The following is a 12,500-nucleotide window of genomic DNA, read 5'->3' as shown; positions in this document are numbered from 1 at the left end:
TTGGTTGAAACTGTCTCCTAAATTAAAATGAGTCTTGGTTCAGACTGAACCCTAGTTTAAACCGAGTCTTTGTTCAAACTGAATCTTGATTTAAAATGAGTCCTGGTTCAAATTAACTCCTCATTTAAAATGAGTCTTGGTTCAAACTGAGTCCTGATTTAGAATGAGTTCTACTTCAAACCAAGTGTTCGTTCAAATTGAGTACTGATTTAGAATGAGTCCTGGTTAAAAATGAGTCCTGATTCAAACTAGTTCAGACTGAGTCCTGGTTCAGGCTAAGTCCTGGTTAAAACTGAGCCTTGCTCCAAATGAAGTGCTGGTTTCCTTTGTAATTCAGGTGAAGTCGTTGGCCGACTCCATGGACGACTCACTCACATGCCAGTCGGGCCGCGAGGACTCCCAGGAGGTTGGGGGAGAGGGGGAGGAGGAGGACGAGGAGGACGAGGAGGAGGGAGACGAGGAAGAGGAAGAGGAGGAGGAGGAGGAAGATGAGGACGAAGATTACCGGGAGTGTTCGTGGCGCGGCGCAAACCCGTCCTCCCGTCACCTGGCGGGGCGCGTGGGAGGAGTCGGGGGCCGGGGGGGTGTGGGAGGGGGCGTGGCCATGCACGAGGACAGCACCGCCACCTCCTTCAGCGACGTCACCCTCTACATGGACGAGGGCTGCCTTCCCTCCTCGCCGCTCTCCCGCCCCACCTCCAGCTCCGACACCGAGTACTGGGGCGGGGGCGGGGGAGGAGGCGGGAGGGAGGACAGCAGGGAGACGGAGGGGGGCAGCATCGCCAGCAGGAGGAGCAGCACCCCCTGCACCGAGTGCCGGGGGGAGTACCGGGGGAGGCCGGGGGGCGGGGCAGGAGGAGGAGGAGGCGGAGGGGGCGGTGGCCACTTGCCCGTCCTCACCATCGAACCTCCCAGTGACAGCTCGGTGGACATGAGTGACAGGTGAGCTCAGCCAATCGGAGGCAACATGTCTGATGACTGGCGGCAGTCTTTCTGATGATGGCTGGGAATGTACATTCCAGCCAATCACGGCCCTGTATCTCATGGCCTTAGCTCAGGGATGGGCAAACTTTTTGACTGGTGGAGCCACAATAGGTTCTGCAATTTGACAAGAGGTGCCGGGACAGGAGCAGATGGATGGAGTGTTTTGGTGGCACACCTCATAGGACAACAAATATGTCATGGAATGTGTAGAAAATTGTCAATTGAAAATGAACAAAAGCAAAGTTACAACAAAATGTGTTTTTGAAGCCTCACGGTATTTTGCTCTGTATTAAAATGACTCTTAAAACACTGAGAAAAATGATGAAATACAGCTGTTTTATTACTATTAATAGAACTTCTTCAAGTTCGGCGGGCCGGATTAAAGAGTTTAAAGGCCCACATATGGCCCCCAGGCCGTAGTTTGCCCATGGCTGTCTGAGATGACGACCCCTTGAGGAGTGCTAACACAACCAGCATGCCAACGTGTATAAGTTGTATCGTTGGCCGCGCCATGAGTTGTCAGAATGTGTATATTTCTTAACTCGGGAAACGACAGGAAGTCATTTCTCACCTCCTCTAAAACCACGCCCTCTCCCCCACCCCCCACCCCCCACCTGCAGGTCGGAGCGCGGCTCCATCGGACGCCTGGTCTACGAGCAGGACCCGCCGGGGGTGGCGGAGCGCGGAGGAGGCGGAGCCGGAGGGGAGAGGGGCAGGAGGTCGGGGCCGGTCGGGGCAGGGGGAGGGGACGGAGAGAGCGGCGAGGACGAGAGGGACGGAGGGGGAGGAGGGGGCGGAGCCAGCAGCGAGGCCGACTCGCCGCAGGGCACCATCAAGCACAAGCCCGACGGGCGCTCGGTGGCCACGGCGCAGGGGCAGACCCGCGTCCCGCTGCCCGTGCCCTCGGCCCGCACCCTGCCTCCCCATCCCCACCCCCACCCCCACCCCCACCCGTCACCCATCCCCCACCTGCCCACCATCCTGCACCACCACCAACACCACCACCCCCAGTACGGCCAGCCGCACCTCATGCACATGCACCACGGCGCCGGCGCCCCCTACATGCAGCATCACTTTGCCCAGCACCACTACCACCACCTGCACCACCAGCAGCAGCACCCCCACCCCCACCACCACCTGCCCCCACACCACCACCACCACGCCTACCCCCCTGAGCCCCCCTCGTCCCCCGTCCCGCCCCTCACGCCCCTGTCCCCGCTGCCACCGATGTCCTCCGCCGCCGCCCTGCAGAGCCTGGAGGCGCAGCAGCAGCACCTCCAGCACCACCAGCACCACCTGCTCTGCTCCGACGGCGACAACGAGAGCGTCAACTCCACCACCACCAACTCCAACGACGACACCACCGTCAACAACTGCAGCTCGGGCTCGTCGTCCCGGGACAGCCTGCGGGAGCCAGTGGGCGGGGCCTCGCTGGGCAAGCAGACCTATCAGAGGGAGAGCCGCCACAGCTGGGACTCGCCCGCATTCAACAACGACGTGGTGCAGCGGCGGCAGTACCGCATCGGACTCAACCTGTTCAACAAGTACGGCCGCTGCAACACAACGTTAATCCAAACTGCTACACTGCAAACTTTTTACAAAACTAGACTGGGAGTATTTTTTCAGTCAAAGTCTACGTTTTACTGTCATTTGATTAGATTTATTGGTTGCTGATTGGCCAGTTGATTGTGACAGGTCAACAGGGTCCCCACAGGGGGGAGCCAGATCCCTGAATCTGAAAGTTTGTAAAAATCCTTCCTTCTGTCAAAAATGTATCTTTTTTTGTTTGTTCTGTGATTTCTGCTGGTGTGACTCGAAAACAAAGGGACGGTTCTGAGTTTCTCTCTAGTTACAGAATGTGATCTCAAACAAAATGGAATAGAATAGAATGCCTTTATTGTCACTATACACATACCCACATAAAATGGGATTAAAGCAACTCCAATACCAGAACAGTGCAAGAACGCAAGAATATTCAATATAACCATAACGCAAGAATTAAACAGTTTTGCGGTTCTGAGGTCGCGGACATTTTACAGATGGACATACAGACAGGAAGTGGTGTGCTGTTGCCCCCTCAGGAAGCCGGAGAAGGGGATCCAGTACCTGATCGAGCGGGGCTTTGCGTCAGACACGCCGGTGGGGATCGCCCACTTCATCCTAGAGAGGAAGGGCCTGAGCCGGCAGATGATTGGAGAGTTCCTGGGCAGCCGGCAGCAGTTCAACAAGGACGTCCTGGAGTGAGCCCACCCCACCTGCCCCGCCCTTCGCCCGGTCATGTGACCATCTGCTTCCTGCCAGGTGTGTTGAAGTTCCTCTCTGTGTGTGCAGCTGCGTCCTGGACGAGATGGACTTCTCTGGGATGGACCTGGACGACGCCCTCCGGAAGTTCCAGGCTCAGATCAAAGTTCAGGGTGAAGCCCAACGGGTTGAACGCCTAGTGGAGGCTTTCAGGTACTGCGGTTGTCGCCTTCTTCGTGCCTGTCTCCCTGCGTGGGGAACTGACCCGCTTAATAAGTCTGCGTGTCTCCCTTTGCCTTCAGCCAGCGGTACTGCGTCTGCAACCCGGTCCTAATCCGGCAGTTCCAGAACCCCGACACCATCTTCATCCTGGCCTTTGCCATCATCCTCCTCAACACCGACATGTACAGTCCCAATGTCAAGCCCGAGAGGAAGATGAAGCTGGAGGACTTCATCAAGAATCTGAGAGGTCAGCCAGCTGCTCGCCAGCGCCTCATAGGGGACATACAGAAAAAAAGATGACTTTTAGCTGTTTTAGTTTGGCTTTCTGGCAAGGTTCAAGGCTCCAGGAAGCTTTATTGTCACTCCTGCAATATGTGTAACACAGCCAGAGTATTGAAATTGTGTTTCTCAAGGGCACAGACAGGAACAGATCGGAATGAAATGAACAACAGAACTTTAATTCCATTCAGTCGATGCAGCAACGACACAAACAGCGCACAACTCCACCCACACATGTTTCACAGGGATCATTATGAATGTGATGAAGAGTGTGGCTTGTAAACAGCAACAGAAATGTGATGAAACAACACACACTTGCTGCAGGTCTTCAAACAATGAGTTTGTTTCGAAGGAACAGTGAGAATAAATCAGAACCTTTTCCACTTTAATGACACAGACAGACTCATTGTCATTATTGTTATCTTTGTCCATTATTATTATTATTATTATTATTATTATTATTATTATTATTATTATTATTATTATTATTATTATTATTATTATTATTATTATTATTATTATTACTGCAGCAAAATATCAATCACACTCGCCACAGGTGCACTTACCTTACAGGAGTGGTTAGCAATGCGGTTGGTCCGGGATTACCGGGACCCTTCTGGCTCTGGAGTGAGAGTGTGGATTGGTTGACTCATCCAGGCTGTAGCCCCGCCTTCTCTCGCAGTCAGCAGGGGCTAGGCTCCACCCCCTCGCCACGACATGGAGTGTTTAGAGTAAATGTTTTTTTTGTCCGGTAACTTTTGAGTATTTGTTTCATTGTTTGCTTCATGATTTGTTTGCTTACTGTCCTTCAGTGAGCAGGATCTCCTGTTAGGTCGCTGACTGAGCTGTGACTCAGCATCTCTGCTTGTTTTTAATGATGTCAGTCAACGGCTGCGCGCTGTGTGTGTACGTGTATGTGTGTGTGTGCGCATGTGTGTGTGTGTGTGCGCGTGTGTGTCCCTCAGGAGTGGACAACGGTCAGGACATTCCCCGAGAACTACTGGTCTCCATCTACGGACGCATCCAGAAGTGGGAGCTGAGAACCAACGACGACCACGTGTCGCAGGTCCAGGCGGTGGAGCGGATGGTGGTCGGCAAGAAGCCTGTAAGCCCCGCCCCTCCCCTTCCTGCTCCAGCCCCACCCTTCTCATCACCACCGTATTTATCAGCAGAGAAGCAGCATCATGTTTTGCTCATCTGGGTTTCTGTGTGTGTGTGTGTGCGCACCAGGTGCTGTCGCTGCCCCACCGCCGCCTGGTCTGCTGCTGTCAGCTGTTCGAGGTTCCCGACCCCAACAGGGCTCAGCGCAGCGGAGTCCACCAGAGGGAGGTCTTCCTTTTTAACGACCTGCTGATGGTAACAGCGCCACCTATTGGTCCATTGATAGCAGTTTTAATGGAATGGCGACTGTTTTTTCTTGGGCCGCTGAAAATAATAATGTTAACGGTGCATTCAAGCCATTTATTAAATTAAAAATGTGCAAGATCCAAACTGGCTCCCGGCCAATCAGTGAGCTTCCCATCCAGACGCTTCACCCGTTTCCAAACTGCGGTGGGATTTGGGGGCTTAGTGTGGGGAAGGGCAATGCATGATGGGGGATTTCACCACTCCAGGGTCAACAGATGATGGAAAAAAGCTGTGATTAATAATTTTATGCTCCTCCTCCTCGTCAGGTGACCAAGATCTTCCAGAAGAAGAAGACCTCAGTGACCTACAACTTCAGACAGTCCTTCCCGCTGCTGGACATGCAGGTCCACACCTTCCAGAACACCTGTAGGTCGCCGCCACCACCACCGCCACTCTCTGGCTCCTCCCACCCATCTGCTGCCGCCATCTGTCCCCCCCCGCCCACTCGCCCCTCTTTCATCCCTCCTTCTATTTTTCATGTTGCGCTCACTCTGCTCTCTATTTTTACACTGGGCTGAAAAACACACACACACACACACACACACACACACACACACACACACACAGGCGTCATGTGACTTTGATGATGTCACCAGAAGGTGCCATCGCCGTCCCACTGTAGTTCTTTGTACATAATGTGGCTGCTGCTACACTGTTAGCTTCAGGCTAAAGTGTGTGGAGGCGCCTGAGTGGCAGTAGATCCTGCTCTTAAAAACCAAGGAGGCGAGACAAAGAGTTAGCCTGTTCCACTTGGAAAACCCTCTGGACAATCTGTTAGTAAGGTCCTGGCGCCGCATCACAGCACCGCCATCCCCAGTGCTGTGATTGGACGGTTCTCCTCCACCTGGGGCCCCATCTCCTCCCCCCCCAAAAGGGTAAAAGTTTTGCCAGGTCCGACAGGCTGCGTTTGAAAGACATTTTTGACATTATTATTATTATTATTATTATTATTATTATTATTATTATTATCATTATTCTCATTATTATTATTTAGTGTTTGATTTTTTTTGTGACACTGAGTGAATCTGCACTTGTTGTCGGCTGATTGTTGAGTTGAGTTGATGTTGTTGTTGTTGTTGCTGATGGTCTTGGAGCTAAATAGAACCTGGCAGAGTGACGGTGGTGACGATGATGTGGACAGATTGTCCCATATGATTCATCAGCATCATCTTCGCAGTGTGTGTGTGTGTGTGTGTGTGTGTGTGTGTGTGAGAGAGAGAGAGAGAGAGAGAGAGTGAGAGAGGTATGCATCACTTACCTTGAAGGGGGTGGACAAACATTAGCTGACATGTCAGTGTTGCAACAAAGGTCCTCACCTCTCTGTCTCAGGTGGTCTTTAACATCATGTACTTCTGGGTAAATGTGAAATGTGAAAGGACCCTCTCTGCCTCCCCCTCCCTCCAAGACTACCCCCACGGAATCAGACTGACGTCGGCCAATCCTGGCGGCGAGCGGAAGGTGCTGATCGTCTTCACGGCACCCAGCCAGCAGGACCGAGCTCGCTTCACCTCCGACCTGCGCGAAAGCATCGCTGAGGTCCAGGACATGGAAAAGTACCGGGTGGAGTGTGAGTCTCTGTTCTAATAAGCCGCCTCCTGATCACTGCTTCCACATATGCTTCCTGACCGAAAAGAACTTCCGTCGGTGTGGCAGTAGATGGAAACCATCGACTGTGTAAAAATGGAGGAAATCCAAATAACCCTGCATCCTATTGTTTGGCCAGCAGGGGCCACCTGAGTTGTTTGCAAAAAGTCTAAAAATTTCTTGCTGTGAATAATAAATTCACACCGTTATAAACGGGTTCAAATGTTTCTGTTGGTCGAAAACATCAGTACAAGAAAATTCTTCCAATAGGCTCTAATGACCATTTGTCATGATTTGGCCTAACTTTGAGTAAAAAAGTTATGGACACGCTTTAAATTCAGTAGTTAGCTATAGTTTGCAGGGGCAGGTGCTCCAATTACTGCTCACCACCAGAAGCAAGCATTATGTTTCAGAGCCAGTAGGTGAGGTGATGGTCACTCCACCCATCTTCAAATACAGCCAATGATGGAAACCCTGAAGCACATGAGATCAGTTCTGAAAGTAAAGCTGTAAAACAGGAAGTGCAAAGGTAGCATTACTGAAGTAAACGAGAAAAAGTCTTGAGAGCTTGAAACTGTGAGTGTTACAAACATCTTTGTTGGTGGAACGAGTGTTGTTGATCTGGTGCAGCAGCTGTAGGAACCACTGAGGACTCCCAAGAGCCATCTAACCACTTCGTCTTCCTCCGTCTGCAGCCGAGCTTGAAAAGCAGAAAGGCGTGATGCGTCCCGGCATGCTGGCAGGAGTAGGTTCTGCAGGAGGAGGGATAGGGGGCGCCGGTGCGGTGAAGGGCGAGGCGGTGAACGGCACCCTGGGAAGGCCTAGCCTCGACGACACGTACGCATCGGTGGACGGACTGAAGCGCACAGCGCTGAGCTCCTCGCTGAGAGACCTCTCGGAGACAGGTGAGAACTCCTGCTGGTTTTCATCTGGAAACTGACCAACAGGTTCTGACTCAGACTGCCTCTGTGGTCTTATGCAACCGATGAAACACTGATGAAATTTTAAAAATACGAATATAGCAATAAAAGGACGATGAGATGAAACTCTAGCAGAGGCTTTTCTGTGACTCTCCGCCCCCACCTGCTGGACCTGCTGGACAGAAGCAAGAATGACAAGATTAACCCGATCTGTTTGATGCATTTGTGTTGTTAAAGGCCCTCTGTCACCATCTGGGTTAGAATGAGGGGGTAACCCTAACCTGTACTCTAACCCCAACCCCAACCATAACCCCAACCCTAACTCCAACTCAAGTCCCAACCCTAACCCCAACCCTAAATTCCAACCCGTACCTAACTCCGACCCTAACCCTAACTCCAGACCTAACTCCAACCCCATAGCCAACCCAAGCCATAGCTCCAACCCTGACTCCAACCCCAACCTTAACTCCAGCCATAACTCCAAACCCAAACCCAACCCAATGCTATAACTCCAACTCTCACCCTAACTCCAAGTCAAACCCTATCTCCAACCCTAACTCCAACTTTAACCCAAACTCCAGCAGTAACTCCAACCCCATACCCAACCCAAGCCATATTTCAAACCCTAACTACAAGCCTAACTCCAATCCCAGCCCTAACCTTACCCTCTGCTTGATCCTTCTCCACCTACTCTGCCCTGTGGCCACTGCTCTCTAGTGGCCTCTATCAGAACTCCAGGATGCCGCCAAGCTGGAAAACATCACCTCGTAATAACTGTATTACAACTCTTTGCCGGCGACTAACTGCTAACCCCTGGCTTGATCTGATTGGCTCACAGGCAAGCGAGGTCGTAGGAACAGTGTGGGCTCACTGGACAGTACTATTGAAGTAAGTCTGGAGGGGAGGGGGAAGCATGTCATGTGACCTCCCTGCACGCCATCGCCGCGTTTCACTGCATGTTTGGACCATTTTATAGTAGCTGAATGTGCAGGAACCATCTGAATGTGTCGTGTGACATTTGGTCTTCGCTCAGCTGTGACGCCACTCAGGTTCCTGTGTTCCGGCATGACTTCACTTCCTGTTTGTCACCAAAACGTGTTCCCACCTTCGGAAAAAAACAAAATCTTTGCCCCTGACACCAAACTCCTGCTCCCCCTGTCTGTCCTTTTCCTTTCAGGGTTCCATTATTAGCAGCCCTCGGCATCACCAGCAGCGCCCCCTGCCTGCAGGAGGTCTGCCCTACAGCCCCATGATGATGATGCCCCCCTCTCCAGCAGCTTACCGGCCACACCGCCCTACTCAGAGCCCCGGTACAGGGGTAGGGGGTGGGCCGGGGCTCTGTCACAACCAGGGGGTCGTCACCAACCCCTCACACGTGAGCGGGGGAGGGGCTGGGCCCGGCGGCGGGATGGCAACTGGGCCGGGCCTGGGTGGCGGCCTGCTGGGGAACTTCTTTGGCAGTCGTCGCGGGAAAGTTCCTGGTCCCCTGACGATGACGTCGCCGACTCCACAGGGTCCACCGAGTCCCCTGATGATATCGTCGCCACCCCACTACCCCGCCCCCGCCCCTCCCATCCCCCACCCGTCCTCCCCTTCCCCATGCCCCTCCCCATCGCCCAACCTCGCTCCGTCCGACTCGGGCGGGGCTGGAGGGGCCGGCGGTTTGGCTGGGGGGCCGTCCAAGCTCCAGGCCTTGCACGCCCAGTACTGCCACGGCAACAGTACAGGAGGCGGAGCCTCTGGGCATCCGCAGCAGCAGACGCAGACGCCACCGCCGCCGCCGTACCATCACCACCACCGCTACCATGTGCAGAGCGTGCCGCAGCACCACGCCCTCTCGCACAGGTTCTCCGCCCCCCAGCGGCAGGCCCCGCCCGGCTGCGCTCCCTCTCATACCCAGCAGCATCAGAGGTTGGCACACGGCGTCCCCCAGCACCCACGCTACAACCTTGGCTTCATTACCCCTCCACCGCTCTCGCCCCACTCCCCGGTCACGCCCACTACCCCGCAAGGACTCTACCACTCCCAGCCGGGGGCGGGGCGGCCGGGTGGCGGCGGCAAGCTGCCGCTGACCATCTCGCACTCCACGCCCCACCCGCACGCGCACACACACTCTCACAACCACGCCGTGCACGCACACTCCCCGCTGAGCCCCTCCCCCTCCGTCTCCCCCTCCACCCACTTCATCTTCTCCACGCCCCCTCCCCAGACGCCCTCAGCTCGCCTCGTCAGCCAGACGCCCCCGCAGCCCTACGCTCCCCAGTACCCTCCCCTCTCCTCCATCCCGCCACCCCCTCCGCACTCACCCTTGCCACCCCCGTCGGCCGTCCCGCTCTCCCTGCACCAAGGGGCCGGGGCCGGCCAAGGGGGGGGGCCCAAGTCGAAGCCAGTCAGCCGGATCAGCACGGTCGTGTGAAGAGGCGGAAGTCGAGGGCTTTGATCCGCTACCACCGGGGGACGGTGGCGAGAGGGAGCCGGAGAGGCGGGAGGAGGGCAGGAGGGGAGGCGGGGGTAGGGGGAGGCGGGCAGGTGCAGGCGTCCCAGTCGGGTCAGCTGGCGAGGAGGAGGGTGCTGAGAGCCGGCAGGAGGAAACTGCTCAGCCTCTGTTACTTTCACATCCACTTCCCCCGCAGGTAGGAAGTCCCGCCCACCCACATCCAGGTCTTCCCCTCGCAGTGGCCTTTTAAAATATGGACTGGGAGGGGCGGGGGTCGGGAGGGGGTGAGAGTAGTGACGGAGTTCAGAGTGAGGAGCAGCAGAGCCTGATAGGTCATCAGGGGTTAGTGCTCCTTGCTAACAGTGTTCTGTTCTCTTCTTTAACCACCCCCACCCCTCCCAGAGTAAAAGGTCATGCTAGTAAGGTGGTTCTGGTGGTGGGAGGAACTGTGTGGTTCTCGTTAATTTGGTGCAGTTTTGCATGATCTGTGCAATCATATCTACTGAGTGTCAGTGTGTCGCTGGGTCACAGCCAATATGCAGGGGGGGGGGGGGGGATGGGATTTGTTCATTTTGTAATTTAGAGCGCCGGTTCAGCATTTATCTGATCGTCAAGTGCTTTATCGGGAAGTTCCTCCAGGCGTCACAATAAATTGTATGAAAAACTTTAAATAAGCCATCGTTGCTGCAAAAAATACTTAATACTTTTTTGTGTTTTGCAGAAGAGACTAAACAAGCCTTCTTGAGGATTACAGGGTTTAAGCTGGGGGGCGCTATTCTGTCCTGGGATGGTAGAACAGCCTCAGTGCTTTCGGTGTATAATGTGATTTTTTTTTTCCCAATATTTTCCGTGTGCTGACCGTGGCAGTCAAACAGGGTGGACTCTGGGAAACGCAGTCCACAGCAGTTCCATCTGGAGTCAAAACAGGCTTTCGTTAAAAATTTGCCATTGACATTATGAACAGGCAAACGATCAGTTCAACTGGGTGGGAAAGCCAAACAAAAGTTTTTGTCAAGTTCAAAAACAGTTGAATCTAAAGAGTCCACACAAAAGATGCAATGCCAATAAACCTCAGCCGTCACAGAACTGACGCTGTCAGTTTCTAAGTCCTAATAAAGTTCTGATAACCTCAGCCGTGGCTGTGGAGGCTGTAGAGGGCGATGACATTCTCCAATCAGAGCCGATTCCAGAAGGTCTTGGCCACCAAAGGTTGACGATGATTCCCTGCAGTGTCAGAAAATCCAGAGGCTCCGCCCATTTTGAGGGGAGGAGCTGATGATAATCCGGCCCACGGCTGGTCTCACCTTGTGAAGTGGCTTCGATATAAAGCCTACGTAGTGAAGTCATGTGACCGATTGTGTCCACTCAGCTTCTCCTGAGCCTGTTTCCTGCCATCCGTCAGAGACTCAAAGCAGCTGGTTAAAACTGGACCTCATCTCCCCGCCGGCAACGTCAGAAACATTCTTGAACAAACTCATTTTTACACACGATTATTTTTGCACTTTGAGTTCCGTCTACTGTCGGAGGGTCTTTTCTGTTTCTGTCCCCGGGTGACGAGGACGATGGGATGTCAGGGCAGGAAGGTTCCGTGGTAGCGCGGGAGCTCTCCAAGCAACCGCTCTGAACCGGAACCGTCCCTAGCCTAGCAAACACTTTACCAGCGTCGAAGCGAACGGCGGCTCCGCCGGCAGCCTGGTTGGTTGCAACACGTTAACTCCAGCGGCGCTGACTGTAGATATCAGCTGTACAGCATCTCCAGCTCTGACCTGCTTCAGTCGTTAAAAAAACAAACAAACAAACAAAAAAAACACTCTAAAAACCAAAGGTTCTTCAGGAGATCGGAGCAGCCAAGGACCCGCACTTGAAAAACAAATAATAAAGTTCTTCTCTTGGTTGAAATGCCGTGGTGGGTGAAGATCCACTGACGGAGTTCCTCAGGGAACCATCTCGGGTCCACTGTTGTTCCCCAGTCTGAAGAACCACTTTGACTTTTTAGAGTCTGCTACTAATATGTTCAATATTGTTGTGTGGCGCGCTTCTAACATCACGCACTGCTTGGGCTGTTTAGTATTTTCTATTTCTTTTCTTTTTATTTTGTTATGTGCTTACAAATGTGAGATGATTGTTTTTATTTTCCTCAAAATTATTATTATTTAGGCATCTTTTGAAGGTATTGAAATCTCCTTTTTTGTTTTTTGTTTTTTTCAATTTTCAATATGTTTACAATGAAACCCAGAATCTTCTGTGACTTATGATATGTATATGATATGTTGTAATATTGTTTTATACTGACTGTAATGAGGACTTTCTTTATCCTGGCATGCGTTGCGCAAACACACACACACTTCAGAATCGGCCCCTCGACAACCAACACAACCGCCTGCACACAGGTGGAAATACAAACGTCATTCTTCGCTGCTCTGGAT

The 12,500-nt window shown here is 53.0% G+C and overlaps 1 protein-coding gene across 1 annotated transcript in view; it reads left to right on the top strand.

The window, feature by feature from the left end:
* Nucleotides 1–12,500, top strand: part of LOC142888491 (IQ motif and SEC7 domain-containing protein 2-like) — a 58,063-nt gene that overhangs the window by 44,358 nt on the left and 1,205 nt on the right. Inside the window, exons 7-18 of the mRNA XM_076026827.1 lie at nt 338–942; nt 1,605–2,528; nt 3,066–3,224; nt 3,316–3,438; nt 3,528–3,694; nt 4,692–4,831; nt 4,957–5,082; nt 5,400–5,499; nt 6,539–6,700; nt 7,413–7,622; nt 8,476–8,525; nt 8,815–12,500. The exon at nt 8,815–12,500 is cut by the window's right edge and continues 1,205 nt beyond it. Of these exons, the coding sequence (XP_075882942.1) occupies nt 338–942; nt 1,605–2,528; nt 3,066–3,224; nt 3,316–3,438; nt 3,528–3,694; nt 4,692–4,831; nt 4,957–5,082; nt 5,400–5,499; nt 6,539–6,700; nt 7,413–7,622; nt 8,476–8,525; nt 8,815–10,053 (4,005 nt within the window). The 3' untranslated portion in view covers nt 10,054–12,500. The remainder of the gene's footprint in view (nt 1–337; nt 943–1,604; nt 2,529–3,065; nt 3,225–3,315; nt 3,439–3,527; nt 3,695–4,691; nt 4,832–4,956; nt 5,083–5,399; nt 5,500–6,538; nt 6,701–7,412; nt 7,623–8,475; nt 8,526–8,814) is intronic.

The sequence above is a fragment of the Nelusetta ayraudi genome, unplaced genomic scaffold (assembly GCF_046127955.1).
Source record: "Nelusetta ayraudi isolate G7.1 ecotype Tasmania unplaced genomic scaffold, CSIRO-AGI_Nayr_v1 ptg000019l, whole genome shotgun sequence".
Lineage (NCBI taxonomy): Eukaryota > Metazoa > Chordata > Actinopteri > Tetraodontiformes > Monacanthidae > Nelusetta > Nelusetta ayraudi.
This window is presented reverse-complemented; position numbering and strand designations above follow the sequence as displayed.